General features: G+C 45.2%; 1 protein-coding gene across 4 annotated transcripts in view; it reads left to right on the top strand.

The window, feature by feature from the left end:
* Nucleotides 1–17,177, top strand: part of ulk4 (unc-51 like kinase 4) — a 730,951-nt gene that overhangs the window by 357,435 nt on the left and 356,339 nt on the right. For all 4 annotated transcript variants that reach the window (XM_073072965.1, XM_073072962.1, XM_073072961.1 and 1 more), the window contains one exon: nt 13,447–13,498. In XM_073072965.1, coding sequence (XP_072929066.1) covers nt 13,447–13,498 — 52 coding nt within the window. The remainder of the gene's footprint in view (nt 1–13,446; nt 13,499–17,177) is intronic.

Here is a 17,177-nt window from a genome sequence, read left to right as displayed (position 1 = left end):
AATGCGAGAGGTTAGGGATACTGGTGAACACTCCAGTCAGTTGATCAACACAGGTCCTTAGTACTCGGCCAGGTACCCCATGTCTGGCATGGCCATACTGAGCCATGGCTACATGAAACAGAACATTTCCCTCCAATGCAGCAACTTGCCCTCAGGTCCTCAATCTTATTTTCCAGCAGCTGTACGTTTGCTAACAAGATGCTGGGTAGAGGGGATTTAGCTCCTCTGCACAGTCAGCCTGGCTTGGAGTCACCTCCTCCTCCCTCTCTTCCTGCCATGGTGATGTGCCCTCGCCCACATGCTTGAGAGTTCACTCTGCTGAGTTCTTCAAAAGATCCCGAAATTGCCTATTCATTAATTCAAAAATATATTGCTTAACCAGAAATGACAGGCTGCAGATTGCAGTGATAGTAGTTCAGAAGAGGTATATTTAGAAGTTTTGTAAGCAGTCCGCAACATGTCACCATGCTTCATTGGCACCATCTTACTCATTGTCCTGGGATCACCCTGACGAGTAACTCAGCTGTACCGTCCACATAAATATTATGGCTACATGAGTAGCTCAAACACTGGATAGTCTGTGATGATTGCTATATTTCCTGATACCCTTTCCCTTAACAGGTCAGCAGAGTGATGGAACTACTGTTGACTCTTCTGGATGAGTGGAGATCCAGCAGCTCTCAAGGTGCTTGATAACATTTAGCCCATTTGACTGCAATGTTTAACACATCCATAATGCACTTTATTTACACTCTAAGGCCACTCTGTTAGCACTTTCCCTTCCTAGGACTTGTACCACCAGGAGTGATGAGGTAGCAGGTGCATAGAGACATTACCAGTTACAAGTTTTCCTCTAAGTTGCACACTATCTTCTCTTGGAAATGTATAGCTGGCCCTTCAGTGTTGCTGAGTCTAAATTCTAGAACATCTTGCCTGATAACACTGTGAGACTACCTTCACAGGGGATTGCAATGGTCCAACGGGACTACTTTTCAAGAGCTATAGATGCAGGCCTTGCCAACACTGCCCACAATCCAAAAAAAAAGCACCTCTGATGCTTTTGACCATTTTAACAGTTTCAATTTTCCTGGTCTGAGCTGGCTCATTTTCACCATGGGTCACCTGTCCCATGTTAGAATGATTGGTCTTCACTTCTTTTTTGAACATAGGACCAACTAGCCCACTTAACTATCATTCTCCCTTCCCTGGATGACCATGCTGTCACATTGAAACACTTCTTTTAATTCTTCAAATTAATTATTTTCATTCTTAGTTCCTCCAAACTAAAGGCAGCAAATATGGAACCAAAAGGCACCACTCTTCAGTTTCAATCCTAATTAAGCCCTTACCTCACCTACAGTGAAGACTGCACTGGTGCTGTTTAATACGCTTACACAGAATGTGGCATCACCTATGTGGTCAATTTCTATCCTGCTGTCACCCTGGTTAATCTCTGGATCTTCCCTTTGCTTTATTGAATGCTCTATTCCCACTAGGAGTAGGATGAACATCCATTTGAAGTATACGGACCATTACAGATAACGTGATTATGCACCTCTTAAGGCACCGGGTTAGGGAACTGGAGATGCAGCTCGATGACCTTCATCTGGTCAGGGAAAGTGAGGAGGTGATAGAGAGGAGCTGTAGGCAAATAGTTACACCGGGGCCTCGGAAGACAGATAAGTGAGTAACAGTCATGAGAGGGAAGGGCAGGAGTCAGATACTAGAGAGTACCCCTGCGGCTGTCCCCCTTAACAATTGGTACTCCTGTTTGAATACTGTTGGGGGGGAAGGTGGCCATGCCTCTGGCAGAGTCTGGCCCTGTGGCTCAGAAGGGTAGGGAAAGGAAGAGGGTGGCAGCAGTAATAGGGGACTCAATAGTTAGGGGGTCAGATAGGCACTTCTGTAGACATAGGAAAGAAACATGGATGGTAGTTTGCCTTCCAAGTGCCATGGTCTGGTATGGTCTGATCGCATCCATGTTATCCGGAAGTGGGAAGGTGAACAGCCAGAGGTCGTAGTACATATTGGAAGAGGGAAGAGGTCCTGAAAACAGACAATAGGGAGTTAGGAAAGAAGTTGAGAAGTAGGACTAGAGTGAGGTGGAGGATAAATGTGTGGCTGAGGGATTGGAGCAGGGGGCAAGGATTCAGATGTCTGGATCATTGGGACAGGTGTGACCTGTACAAAAAAGATGGGTTGCACTTGAATCCAAGGGGGACCAATATCCTGGCAGGGAGGTTTGCTAAGGCTATTGCTATTGGGGAGGATTTAAACTAGAATTGCTGGGGGGTGGGAACTGAACTGCAGAGAAGGAGGAAAGGGCGGTTGGCTCACATATAGAGAAAGCTTATAGACAGTGCAAGAAGGAGGATAGGCAGGTGATAAAGAAGGGACACGCCCAGACCGATCGTTTGAGATGTGTCAATTTTAAAGCAAGAAGCATCATGAACAAAGTGGATGAGCTTAGAGTGTGGATCAGTACTTGGAGGTATGATGTCTTGGCCATTACAGAAATTTAGATGGCTCAGGGGCAGGAATGGCTACTTAGAGTGCCAGGCTATAGATGTTTCAGAAAGGACAGGGAGGGAGGCAAAGAGGTGGGGGTGTGGCACTGCTGATCAAAGATAGTGTCACGGCTGCAGAAAAGGAGGAAGTCATGGAGGGATTGTCTACAGAGTCTCTGTGGGTGGAAGTTAGGAACAGGAAGGGGTCAAAAAACTATACTGTGTGTGTTTTTATAGACCATCCAATAGTAACAGGGACATTGAGGAGCTGATAGAGAGACAGATTATGGAAAGGTGTAATAATGACAGCGTTGTCATGGTGGGAGATTTTAATTTCTCAGATATTGATTGGCATCTCCCCAGAGCAAGGGGTTTAGATGGGATGGAGTTTGTTAGGTGTGTTCAGGAAGGTTTCTTGACACAGTATGTAGATAAGCTTACAAGAGGAGAGGCTGTACTTGATCTGGTATTGGGAAATGAACTTGGAAGCATAAATTGGGAACAGATGTTCTCAGGGAAATGTACGGCAGAAATGTGGCAAATGTTCAGGGGATATTTGCGTGCTGTTCTGCATAGTACGTTCCAATGAGATGGAAAGGATGGTAGGGTACAGGAACTGTGATGTACAAAGGCTGTTGAAAATCTAGTCAAGAAGAAAAGAAAATCTGACAGAAGGTTCAAAAAACTGGACAATAATAGAGATCCAGAAGATTATAAGGCTAGTAGGAAGGAGCTTTAGAATGAAATTAGAAGAGCCAGAAGGGGCAATGAAAAAGCCTTGGCAGACAGGATTAAGGAAAACTCTAAGGCATACGACAAGTATGTGAAGGGCAAGAGGATAAGATGTGGGAGAATAGGACCAATCAAGTGTGACAGTGGAAAAGTGTGTATGGAACCAGAGGAGATAGCAGAGATACTTAATGAATACTTTGCTTCAGTATTCACTATGGAAAAGGACCTTGGCGATGTAGACTTACAGCAGATTGAAAAGCTTGAGCATATAAACATTAAGAAAGAGGATGTGCTGGAGCTTTTGGAAAGTGTCTAGTTAGACAATTCTCTGAGACTGGACGAGGTGTACCCCAGGCTACTGTGGGAGGCGAGGGAGATTGCTGAGCCTCTGGCAATGATCTTTGGATGATCAATGGGGATGCAAGAGGATTGGAGGGTTGCAGATGTTCCATTATTCAAGAAAGGGAGTAGAGATAGCCCAGGAAATTATAGACCAGCGAGTCTTATTTCAGTGGATGGTAAGTTGACAGAGATGAGCTTGAGAGGCAGGATTTCTGAACATTTGGAGAGGCATAATATGATTAGGAATAGTCAGCATGGCTTTGTCAAAGGCAGGTCATGTCTTACGAGCCTGATTGAATTTTTTTAGGATGTGATTAAATACGTTGATGAAGGTAGAGCAGTAGATGTAGTGTACATGGATTTCGGCAAGGCATTTGATAAGGCATCCCATGCAAGGCTTAATGAGAAAGTAAGAAGGCATGGGATCCAAGGGGACATTGCTTCATCGATCCAGAATTGGCTTGCCCACAGAAGGCAAAGAGTGGTTATAGATGGGTCATATTCTGTATGGAGGCCAGTGACCAGTGTTGTGCCTCAGGGATCTGTTCCGGGGCCCCCTTCCGTTCATGATTTTTATAAATGACCTGGATGAGGAAGTGGAGGGATGGGTTAGTAAATTTGCTGATGACACAAAGGTTGGGGGTGTTGTGGATAGTATGGAGAGCAGTTAGAGGTTACTGCAGGACATCAATAGGATGCAAAACTGGGCTGAGAAGTGGTAGGTGAAATTCAACCCAGCTAAGTGTGAGGTGGTTCATTTTGGTAGGTCAAATATGATGGCAGAATATAGTATTAATGGTAAGACTCTTGGCAGTGTGGAGCATCAGAGGGATTTTGGGGTCCATATCCATAGGACACTCAAAGCTGCTGTGCAGGTTGACTCTGTGGTTAAGAAGGCATACGGTGCATTGGCCTTCATCAACCGTGGGATTGAGTTTAAGACCTTAGAGGTAATGTTACAGCTATATAGGACCCTGGTCAGACTTCACTTGGAGTACTGTGCTCAGTTCTGGTCACCTCACTACAGGAAGGCTGTGGAAACTATAGAAAGGATGCAGAAGGGACTTACAGGGACGTTGCCCGGATTGGGGAGCATGCGTTATGAGAGTAGGTTGAGTGAACTCGGCCTTCTCTCCTTGGAGCGACGAAGGATGAGAGGTGACCTAATAGAGGTGTATAAGATGATGAGAGGCATTGATCGTGTGAATAGTCAGAGGCTTTTCCCCAGGGCTGAAATGGCTATCGCAAGAGGGCACAGTTTTAAGGTGCTTGTAAGTAGGTACAGAGGGAATGTCAGGGGTAAGTTTTTTTACACAGAGAGTGGTGAGTGCATGGAATGGGCTGCCGGCGATGGTAGTGTAGTCTTTTAAGAGACTCCTGGATAGGTACATGGAGCTTAGAAAAATAGGTGACTATAAGTAACGCTAGGTAATTTCTAAAGTAAGTATATGTTTGGCACAGCATTGTGGGCTGAAGGGACTGTATTTTGCTGTAGGTTTTCTATATTTGTATGTTTCTGTCCTTTCAACCTGCTTCTCAGTGCGGCTCCATTCCGTTCTGCCAAACTCATTGTACCTGTGTTGGTGGTGATTAGTTCAGCACCAGTGTTTCCGTGATGGCTTTGGTTTTTAACAGACGCTACATCTTCTGCAATGTGCTCTTTCCCCTTCTTCTCCCACAAATGGCAATGATTCCTTTTCCTCACGTCGCACCTCACCAGCCACCACATTCAACAGGTCATCCTCCTTTATTTGAATGTAATGTATCTTTCAATATTTTGAAGGAACTTTTAAATATTGAAAGAAATGTTACATTCTGCCCGACTTTCAGATCTGTTCTTCCATCTCTACTTCAAGGGACCGTTCTATGTTTTCTCAGGAGACACAATACTTCTATTGTTACCTCTTCCCTTTCCACCATCTTACGTAACCAAACAGTCCTTATGAGTGAAGTATCTTAACATTTGTATATCTTCCAGTATATGTACTGCATTTGGTGACGTAACATGTGCTTTTTCCGAGTTGGTAAATCCAAACACAGACTAAGGGACCACTTTACAGATTATTACTTTTCCATCTAGAAGGTCAATACTGAGATGCTTGTCGTCTGTCAGTGCATTTATCTATCCCATTCCCCACTCTTTAAGGAACAGCATATATCTCAACTTCTAGTTAGGTAAATTACTGCTGTCAAGACCTCACAGCAGTTTCAAATAATTAACCTGGTCAGTTCTGATAAAAGTTAATCATTCTGGAAAATGTAGTCAATTTTCTCCTTCTTCAGATGCTACCTTACCTGCTGGAGTTTTCCAGCACTCCATTTGCAATAAATTCAGATTTCTAGCAAGTGCAGCAGAACTGTCTCACAGTTCCAGCATTGTTTTACTTCTCCACTGGTGTTATCCATCTCCTACTTATAGCTCCTCAGTCAGACCAGTGGCAATTAACAGTGCTTTGTTACCACTCCATTTATATTATTCTTTCTGTGGTCACCGCCCTACCACAGACATTACCACTGATATCATCAGCCCCCTCTCCCTCACTACCCCTTCCCTAAATTTTCAGTAACTTAAAGCGTGCTAGTGTTCTGATTTTTGTTTTCATTTACCTATTTCTGTCTCCACCAATATGGTCTGACCGACCAGGACTTACTTTTGCTCATTTTTTACTCTTTTTTTTATATTTGGAAATCCAGATTCTGTAGGTTTTTTCTGGCTTTTCAGTACAGGCAGTCCCCAGGTTACGTACGAGTTCCGTTCCTGAGTCTGTATTTAAGTCGGATTTGTACGTAAGTTGGAACAAGTACATCCGGTATTATTTAGCGTCAGTTAGTCAAACGTTTGTCTTAGTATATAGTATATATTTTAGCTTTCTATGCATATAAAACACTTGAGAAACATATGTATTCCAATAATTAAACCACTGTGTTGCTTAGTAATAATTGTAGCTTTCATCGGGGCAGGGCTTTTCACGTGCTCCATTATTCTCACTTTATCTGTTATCCTTTAAAATTGTTCCGATCGTTGACCGACTGTAGCCTAACGCTTTTCTGATGACCGATGGCGTTTCACCTCTTTCCAAATGCTTTATTATTTTCACTTTATTTTCAATTGCAATCGTTTCCCGTCAACAGAACAGAAACACTGCGGGCGTCGGGTCCCAACCTCCGCCAGTTCTCGAGGTCCGCTGGGTCCTAAGGACCACCACACTGAGACAGGTTAAATGGGACAAGTGGGGGCTGTGCTGGGTTTGGGTATTTGATCATCCACAATATTCCACGTGGGAATTTAAACTGGAGGTGGCAGTGTTTTTTTTATGAGGTCGAGTTGCGAGCTTGACATCAATCTGGCATGGATGGTACGGGAGTCACTGGATCAACATCAACCCGGCACGGGAGCGTTCTGTCACTGGATCAAACTCGGAAGCTTCCGTTCTCGAGCCCGGCTGGAAAGGGGGGGGGGGGGGGGGTGGTTGGGCGGGGTCAGGGTGAATCTTACTAAGAAAATTTTAAGCCAAATACAAAGTTAAACACTCAACACAGTGTCAACGGCAACGACTTAAAATGGCGGATGGCATCGGGATCTGACTTAAAATGGTGGACGGCGTTCTCCTTCCTCAGTTCATAAGTACGAGTTGTCCGTAATTCGGACGTTCGTAACTCGGGGACTACCTGTAGTCACATCAGTTTAGATAGAAGAATTAAAAATTGTGGTTAGTTAAAACTCTAAACATATACCATTAATTTTTAGTCCAATAAATCAACCTGGCATGTCTACTTTCAGTGTATATCTTAACCTTTTTCTTATTCTTCTCTTTCTACAGCTGCTGGCTGATTAGGTCAATTTTGCCAGCTTTTGTGCTTTTGCTGAGAAAACAGTTTAATTTGTTTCTGGAATCTATGATCCATTCCTGATTTTGCCATGACATGAAAGTGATGAGTCATAATTTGGTCTGTGTGTGGGTTATTGTCTCATCATACTCTTCCAGGATTTGGGCTTAATGGTACGGAAGGAGAAAGTAATGTGTTACTTGGATCAGAATTTGGTAGTGGTAAAGTCCCCTGCCCTTGCAACTTCCAGATGGTAGAGGCAGTTGGCTTGAAAAGATTGCAGTGCATCTTGCAAATAATATTGACTAAACCAATTGAAGATATATTAGTCCATGAGCCAGTAGGGTTGGTTGGTACCATCTGAGGGGAATAATGCTCATAGTGATTTTTGGCAAGGTATACATCTCTAGAGTTAGAAAATATATGATAGCATTGAACCAGTGGTAGCTTTATGTGTGCTGTCATGCATTTTATAACACTACCCTAAAATAAGCATTTCTGAAAAGTGGCCAATATAAAGTACAACATATATATTCAACCTAGTGGTATTTTGTCATCAGTGATCTCTCAACATTGAAATTTGTCACAATGATAGCTGAGTTCAAGCACTTTTCATGAAATGTTGTCATAAAATTCTCCATTGAAAACTATGTCATTGGTGGCACTCGCAGTACAGAGCCCAATTTCAGTAGAGTGAAATTTTCAGTGGAGCATTTCATTTTTAGAGAAATATTTGCCTATACACATATAAGCACGTGGATTTGTAGAGAATTTATTCAGGAATTCAAATAAGTAATCACTTTTTGTATGTATTCCATATTAATATTAGTACAGCAGAAAATGTTACCCCACCACCGAAAAGATAAAATACCTCATTTGGCGAGATTTCTGGAGTTTTATCAACGTCATGATATTTTCCATATTGTTGTATCAAATTAAAACAATCTTAAGCTTTTGTCATAGCATATAGAATTACAGTACAATAATTCAAATGTGAATTTCCACACGCCCATAACCTAGGCCCCATTTGGTTGTAAAATGAATATATTTAATCAAAGACTGTTTTCCATACTTTGTTTTCCAAACTTTCATAACCTAGTAATAATAATAATAATTTTCCAAGTCTTCCACATCTTCATCTGAACTTTCCACACTCTCTGAGGTAGATGCCTGATTCTCACAGTCTGCCAGTCTACACATGTCAGTACACCTGAGGCCATTTGCAACACACTTACATCTTGGGAGTGAACAGTTTTTGGACAGTTACAGACCAGTAGATCCAGGATGGCATCGGGTGCTGGCTGGCCTTCCATCCAGTGCACCACCAACTGTTCAGCTTCCTCTTCTCTCTCCATCTTCCATCCTCTGCCAACAGGGCTTGGCACTTGTGGGTCCTTCTCCATATACCAGCCTGGTAGTTGGCTCGCTGTGCATGTTTTGTTAAGCAGTCCTTGCGTGGTGGGAGTTGATGACTTTTGATTTCACCTTTTTTGGCACAGAAAAGGTGATACCTGAGCTCATTGACCTTGGTGGTCGATGCTTTTGGGGCAAACAGGAGACATGTAAATGCTTCCAGTTTGTCCATCAGTTCTGGGGAGAGGTCCCATTCCTGACCCAACTCTACGAATGTGTCCTGAGTTTCCCTGTTGCTGCTCAGAAGCTTTAGGGCACTTGTCTTCCCTTTGTCTGCAAAAGTGCTTACAGTGTCACATCCAGTCTATGCGTGCAACCCGATGAGATCCCTACAAACCTCGATGCCAACAGTGGCAGCAACCTTCCTGATGTCTACAAGCCTTTTACGGGTTCTAGTGCCACACTTCTGGAACAACGGGGCCTCAATCTTGTCACAAAATGCAAAGACATGATAAAGACATCTGTGTCTTCTGAGCAGATCACTACGGAGAGCCATCCCTCTCTTGTGGCATGGGCAGCATGGAGAAGTAGGCAACCATCTGCTTTTTGTTGACACTGAAGAGCTGACACCTCCTCACTGTCTTGAGATGTGATTCTGTAACATCTGTCATTCACAGTTGCAGACAGAATCTTCTCCTGTAGCTTTGCTCTGTACTCCGCCTTCCTCCATTCATGGACTATGAAGCTAATGAGACTATTTTTGTTACTGACTTTGGTCAGGAAGCTCCTCCGCTGCCTCACCATCTGTGTGCCTGTGATACCTTGCAACTCTTGACCAGTCTCTTCACTCCGTAGAGATCTTTCTCTATTCTTGATAGAGTTCTCCTTGTATGTGTTGAACACAACATCTATTCTGCTACTCTGACTGCCTTCCCTCAGAGCCATACCCAGAATTGTTGTGGCAACATCCCTGAAAGTAACTTGATCACCTTTCACTCTTTGGACCAAGTTCATTCCATCAACCACTGTAGCAGAGTTTCCCAGGAGTTGCTCTTATACTACTACATTTTTCTGCAAGGTTGTGGCTAAAGTAGCTTTATTTGTCTTTCTCAGCAATCCTTCTGGTGTGGTCAGGGCCCAGGGCAATGGTCCAAGGGGATGAGAAAGGATATCCTCCATGTGTAGACTGCGCCCTTGTGCCATCAGTATGATGCCTCCAAACAAAGACCTGTCTGCTTTCAAGATGATCACCCTCCCATTTGATCTCACTTCTCTCTTCTTACACATATCACTGAATGTTTTCAGCTTGTTGGTTTTCATTGGGTCAAGGAATTTCTTTGCTGGTGGGTCTTCCTCTAGTCTCTCATCCTTGATGGTTGCATAGCATTGCTCACCAATCTCATATGCCTTAATCAGGTCGGGGGCAATGTCCTTGGGGGCTGCCTTTGCCGTAGAGATGCCAGTGAGGTCCCACTTCTCTGCAAATGGGTTGACCCATTCATGTATGAGGCTAACCACTGCTGAAACTGCTTCCTCATCTTTCTGTTTCCTTGGCTGCTGTAGCTCCGCATGACAACGCTCTGATTTATTGCCTTGTACCATCTCCCTTAACTGTCCCAGGAATGCACTGCAGTGCTCAGCTGTTATATAGTAACGCTTGATAGCTCCAGCATTCAGGCTGAACCGTGATGTACTTCCAGGAGTCTGTGTGTCTTTGTTCACTGTGGTTTCAATAGCCTGGTCCACTGGGATCTGCCCAAAGGGATTGTTACTCGACAGCTGCACTGAGAATTGGCCTGTCTTGAAGGCCTCATACACAGAAAGATTCTTCTCTGGGAGGTTCATCATCTGAGCAAAGTAACGGGACAGGTACCTGGCACAATTCATCTTAGCATAGGCAAAGCACCATGGGATGGATCATGGTTCTTACAGCATGGAGGTGCAACTCCCAGTCCCCCTCACGAGAGGCGCACAGAAGCCCAGGAACTATGTTCTCTACCATGTCAATATATGATATCCAGAATGCGGATAGCTCTCCATTGTTGTGACGGAGGTGTTCCAGAAAGTGTGTCCACAGCGTTATCAGCTCAGCTAAGAGTGGACTTTGCAGCAGATTGTTCAACGTCTGTTGGTTCAAGTCACTGGTCGTGTCGTTCACATGGTCTAAGAATGATTTGATTATCCCACACAGAAAGCTACCACTGCTGCAATGCTGTCGTATATTTTCTAGCACTAGGGGTGTATACCTTGCCAAAAATCACTGTAAGGCTCACTCCCCCAGACAGTACCGGTGGCCCAAATTTGGGGTCCTGGTTCACGGACTATATAGTAAAACAAGAGAAAATCTACAGATGCTGGAAATCCAAGCAACATACACAAAATGCTGGAGAAACACAGCAGGCAAGGCAGCATCTATGGAAAAGAGTAAATAGTCAATGTTCCAGGCCGAGTCTCTTCATCAGGACTGGAGTAAAAAGATGAGAAGTCAGAGGAAGAAATACAAGGTAGTAGGTGATAGGTGAAACTGGGGAGGGGGATGAAGTTGATTGGTGAAAGATAAAGGGCTAGAGAAGGAGGAATCTGTTCGGAGAGGACAGAAGACTATGGAAGAAAAGGAAGGGGAATGGGGAAGAGCATCAGGGTGAAGTGATGGGCAGGTAAGGAGATAGGGTGAGAGAAGGAAATGGGACTGGGGAATGATGAAGGCAAGATGGACCCATTAGTGTAAGTTTGAGAAATCTATATTCATGGCATGAGTTAGAGGCGACCTAGACAGAATATAAGGTGTTGCGCTTTCAACTTGAGTGTGGTCTCATTACGGCAGTAGTGGAAGCCATGTCAGAATGGAAGGGGAAGTGAAATTAAAATGAGAGATTCCACTTTCTCTGGTGGACCAAGCATAGGTGCTTAGCAAAGCTGTCTCCCAGTGTATGTCACTAATGTACAGGAGGCCTCACCAGGAGCTCCAGATATTGTAGATGACCCCCTACAGACTCTTAGGTAAAGTGTCACTTCACCTGGAAGGACTGTATGGGGCCCTGAATGGTAGTAAGGGAGGAAGTGTGGCACTTGTTCTGCTTGCAAGGCTAAGTGCCAGGAGAGAGATCAGTGGGGAGCAACGTAGGGAAAGCAGGAAGTGAGAGGGAGGGAAATTGTGCTTGGTGGTGGGAGGATGGGGTGAGGGCAGACATACGCAAAATGGAAGAAATGCAGGTGAGCGCAGCTTGAAGCCAGCATCATATTGCATTTGTTTTAATCTTTTGTACATGGTGGTCGCAAACTCAATACTGAGTACACGTATTGATCCCGCCATCCGTGTTATGTTTTAACGAGATTATGATGGGCGCTGAATGGTTTCATAGGGGTTACATTTCAGAGGATTCTTTTCCATTGGAAACCTAATCCAAAATTTCTCTCCCTAATTTATTTATTAAGAATTCGCCTATAACGCTCTACAATGTGTAGGCCTGTTTTCTTAGCAGGTACTGGTTCACAAAATTTCCAGGGTCGGGATCCGGCAAAGCTGAGAACCGGCATGTGAGATCTTGTGATCTTTTCCGGTTTTCCGGTAATTCTTCCTTGTAGGGTTGCTCACCGAGCCTGCAGATTAGGTTGCAAATGTTTCATCACGTCAAGTTGACAATATCAGTCTGCAATTGAGTGTTGTTTCTGCAAAGTGCTCTCGTTTATATTGGTCTGACTCATTGTTCTGATTGGTTGCCTTCTGCACCAGTCACTAGTCTCCACTTGATCCTAGCCAACCAAATAGCTGAACACCCGAGGAACCAACACTCACAATAACCAATAACCGGGGAAACGAGTGAATGAACAACAAACAGCAAGTCAGACCGATACAAATGCAAGCTCACTCAACTGCACGCTGATGTCACCTCGACTAATGACAAAACATTTGCAACCTAACTTCCAGGCTTGCCGAACAACCTGAGGTACCAATCTTCTATTTCATTTCTTACATTTGTGTTTAATTTTACATATTTCAATGAGGAGGAGTTGTATACAGGTGGGCAGTACCTCAAGAAAACATTCATTCAACACAGTCTGGATGTTGGTGCTGCCAGACTAGCAGGTTTTCTGGATAATCAGATGCTCCAACACACTTTTAATTCACGTTTTCAGAAAGTTGTTACACAGTGATAACTCGATGTGCTAATAGGTTTTAAGGGAGTTTGGCCAACTGAACCAGGTTAGTTTAAAGTAAATGTGAGAAGTGGAGCTGGGTGGGAAATGTGGAGACGGTGGCAGTGGTGAGTGGGGAAGGTAAGAATTGTGACTGGTAGGTGGATAGGGAATGTGGGTGTGTGGAGAGAGAGGGAAATGGGGCCATAGGAGGTGTGTGGGAAGTGTGAGGACCAGGGCTCCAAAGTATGGGTAATGTGGGAAATGGGATCAGGATGGGGTGTGTGGGAACTGAAGCCATGGTGGGTGGATGTGTTGCACTGGAATCAGAATCCCAGTGAATGTCATAGGGTAAGAAAGCACGGACACAGCCTGTAGCTCAATGTGCCCATGCTAGTCGAGGATCCCACATCGAGGATGCCTGTGTCTGGCCCTTTTTCTTCCTAAACCCTTCCTAACCATGCTTCCAGAATCATTTACAAACTATGGATGTAGGAATGTAAACATTTTTCAAACTGCTTAATGTTAAATCTGTGTTTGTTTACAGACTCATATCAAATCTGTTGATTCTGGAGAAATAAATTTAGAAAGTGCAGTGGGTGAGTGCGTCATTTCAAATTTTAAAGTGATATTAATTTTATTCTTCCTCATTCTTTCAAGCTGATATCTAGCTATAGTGGATTGGGGGTAAGTTAGAAGCAGATTACCATTTCAGTAGCTTATTGCTACTTCATGAAGTGGAACACATGATAGGTTTCAGCTGGAGCACTCTGCCATACTTCTGAAAACACTTGAAACTTTTGTTTATTGGTTCTCAGTTGTGGTCTGGTCATTCATTAACTTGTCATTTGTGAGATCTTGCTGCATGCAAACTAGTTTCCATATTTCCTATGTTTCAATGGAGGCTATTCTTAAAGTTGTTTTAAAATGTTTTGAGATAGCCTTGGACCATGGGATGAATGGTATAAGCCCCAGACCACAGATCTCACTGACTCCATTTTGGGCTCCAATGGCGCTGGACGCCTCTGGACCAGTCCAAAAACCCCAAGTGGATCCAGAACCCTGATTCCACCACCCTCAGTGCTGGTTCCTACAACCTGGACACATTCACACTGCAATTTGCGCAGTCTCTAGCTCCAGCTCCAGACTAGACCTTGACCACAAGCACCTCCAGGCCAAGATTTTACTCACTGCTGCTGGGCCCCCAGACTCGCCTTTCCCTACCACTGCTCTCCAACCCTGTGTCTCTCAAGCTTCACCATTACCTCTTGGGTTCTTCGAGCTTCCATCTTCCTCCCATCCCACCAACCCTCTTCTCTACTCTGGCACCACCAACTTTCTTTCCCTTTCCAATCCCAGCTCTAATCCTTGCCATGTCTTCACCATTCCCTCTGACCATCCCATCTCTGAGGCAGAATATTCTATCATCAACAAGGGCCTTACCTTTTTACCCCTTCGCCTGCACCTCAGAGAGTTCCATGACCACCATGACAGCAAGCTTGTCTTCCATCGTCTCCGTTTTCGAGCCCACTTCTTTAGCAATAATTCCATACTCCACACTGATGATCCCTTCTCTCGTCTCCAACCCTCCTCCTCTTCTTGGACATCTCACTGTGGTTCTCTGCCTGCTCTGGATCTTTTCATCTCAAACTGCTGATGAGATATCAACCGCCTCAACTTCAGCACTTCTCTCTCCTCTTCAAACCTTACCCTCTCTGAACACACTTCCCTCCACACTCTCTGCCTCAATACCAGCATTACCATCAAACCCACAGACAAAGGAGAGGTGCTGTTATAGTGGGCTGCATTGACCTCAACCTTGCCGTGTCAAGGCAGCAACTCTCAGAAATCTCCTCATAACTACCTGCAGAACACACTGGAGGAACTCAGCAGGTTGGGCAGCATCCATGGAGACGAACAGTCAATGTTTCGGGCCGAGACCCTTTGTCAGGACTGAAGAGGGAGAGGGCAGGGGCCTATAACGAAGGTGGGGGGAGGGTGGGAAGAAGAAGGCTGATAGGTGCCAGGTGAAAAACCAGTAAGAGGAAAGATCAAGGGGTGAGTAGGGGAAGCGGGGAGGGGATAGGCAAGGAGAGGTGAAGAAGGAATGTAAGGGGAAAGCACTATGGGTAGTGGAAGGAGGCGGAACCATGAGGGAGGTGATAGGCAGCTGGAGGAGGAGGCAGAGTGAAAGTGGGATGGGGGAAGGGAGAGGGACGGAATTACCAAAAGTTAGAGAATTCGATGTTCATACCAAGGGGCTGGAGACTACCCAGACGCTATATGAGGTGTTGCTCCTCCAACCTGAGTTTGGCCTCATCATGGCAGTAGAGGAGGCCATGTACGGACATATCAGATGGGAATGTGAAGCAGAGTTGAAGTGGGCGGCAACCGGGAGATCCTGTCTGTTGTGGCGGACGGAGCGTAGGTGCTCAACGAAGCGGTACCCCAATCTGTGTCGGGTCTCGCCGATGTAGAGGAGGCTGCACCGGGAATACTGGATTCAATAGATGACCCCATGTGCTTAGTGGTGGGGTCCTGTTGAAGGTGGCGGAAGTTGCGGAGGATAATGTGCTGGATCTGGAGGCTGGTGGGCTGGTAGGTGAGGACAAGGGGAACTCTGTCCCTGTTGTGGTGACGGGAGGATGGGGTGAGGGCTGACGTGTGGGAAATGGAGGAGATGCAGGTGAGGGCATCATTGATGACGGCAAAAGGGAAACCACGATCCTTAAAGAAAGAGGACATTTGAGATGTCCTGGAATGGAAAGCCTCATCCTGAGAGTAGATGCGGCGGAGACGGAGGAACTGGGAATAAGGAATAGCATTTTTTCATGTGGTAGAGTGGGAAGAGGCAGAGTCGAGGTAGTTATGAGAGTCAGTGGGTTTTTAGAAGATGTCAGTGGACAGTCTTTCTCCAGAGATGGAGACTGAGAGATCGAGAAAGGGGAGGGAAGTGTCCGAGATGGACCAAGTGAATTTGAGGGCTGGGTGGAAGTTAGAGGCAAAGTTGATGAAATTGAGGAGCTCAGCATGGTTGCAGGAAGCAGCACCAATGTAGTCGTCAATGTAGCAAAGGAAAAGTTGGGAAGTGGTACCAGTATAGGTTTGGAGCATAGACTGTTCCACATAACCCACGAAGAGGCAGGCATAGCTGGGGCCCATGCTACCCCGTGAAAAGGACCCCACTCCTAACCATCAGAAAACTGTCACCGACATTGTCATGTACCACATCAACTCTGGAGAACTGCCATCCACTACCACTAATCTCATAGTTCCCTTGCCCTACACAGCTCGCTTCAACCTCCTACCCTGGATCCATAAACGTGACTCTGGGTTCGGCCTATTGTCTCTGCCTGAACTCGTCCTTCTACCTCAATTCCATTCTCTCCTGCTTGGTTCAGAGTCTTCCCTCACACATCCACACTTATCATCTCGTCAGCAACTTTCAGTTCCCTGGCCCTGACTGCCTCATTTTCACCATAGATGTTCATACACTTCTATCCTGCATCAAGTAGTCCTCAAAGCTCTCCACTTCTTTCCCAACAAAAGAACCAACCAGTTCCTCTCCACCACCACCCTCCTCTGCCTGGCAGAACTGGTCCTCAACCCCAACAATTTCTCCTTCAGCTCCCCCGACCTTCTCTAGACTCAAGCGGAAGCCATGGGTGCCCACATGGGCCCCAGCTATGCCTGCCTGTTCGTTGGCTATGTAGAACAGTCCCATGTTCCAAGCCTTCCATGGTAATGCCCCCCAACTCTTCCTACATTGACAACTGCATTGGTAGTACTTCATGCACCCATGCTGAGCTTATCGTCCACCCTGCCCTTAAATTCACTTGGCTCATTTCTGACACATCCCTCCCCTTTCTCAATCTCTCTGACTCCATCTCTGGAGACAAGCTGTCAACATATTTTACAAGTCTACTGATTCCTATTGTTATCTTGACTGTACCTCTTCCCTCTCTATCTCCTGTAAAAATGCTATTTCCTTTTCTCAGTTCCCTCGCCTCCTCAACATCTGTTTCCAGGAGGTGTCCTTCCAGGATTTCCAGGATATCAGATACGTTGTCCTTCTCCAAGGAACATGGTTTGCTTCCCTCACCTGCATCTCCTCCATTTCCTAAACATCCGCTTTCACCCTCCCCCAACAGTGATGGAGTTCCTCTTATCCTTACCTATCACCCCATGAGCCTCCACATTCAACATCTCATCCTCCTCAACGCGCCATGTCCCCTCTTCCCACTTTCCACAAAGATTGATCCCTTTGTGATTCCCTTG

The sequence above is a fragment of the Hemitrygon akajei genome, chromosome 20, assembly GCF_048418815.1.
Source record: "Hemitrygon akajei chromosome 20, sHemAka1.3, whole genome shotgun sequence".
Classification (NCBI taxonomy): Eukaryota; Metazoa; Chordata; class Chondrichthyes; order Myliobatiformes; family Dasyatidae; genus Hemitrygon; species Hemitrygon akajei.
This window is presented reverse-complemented; position numbering and strand designations above follow the sequence as displayed.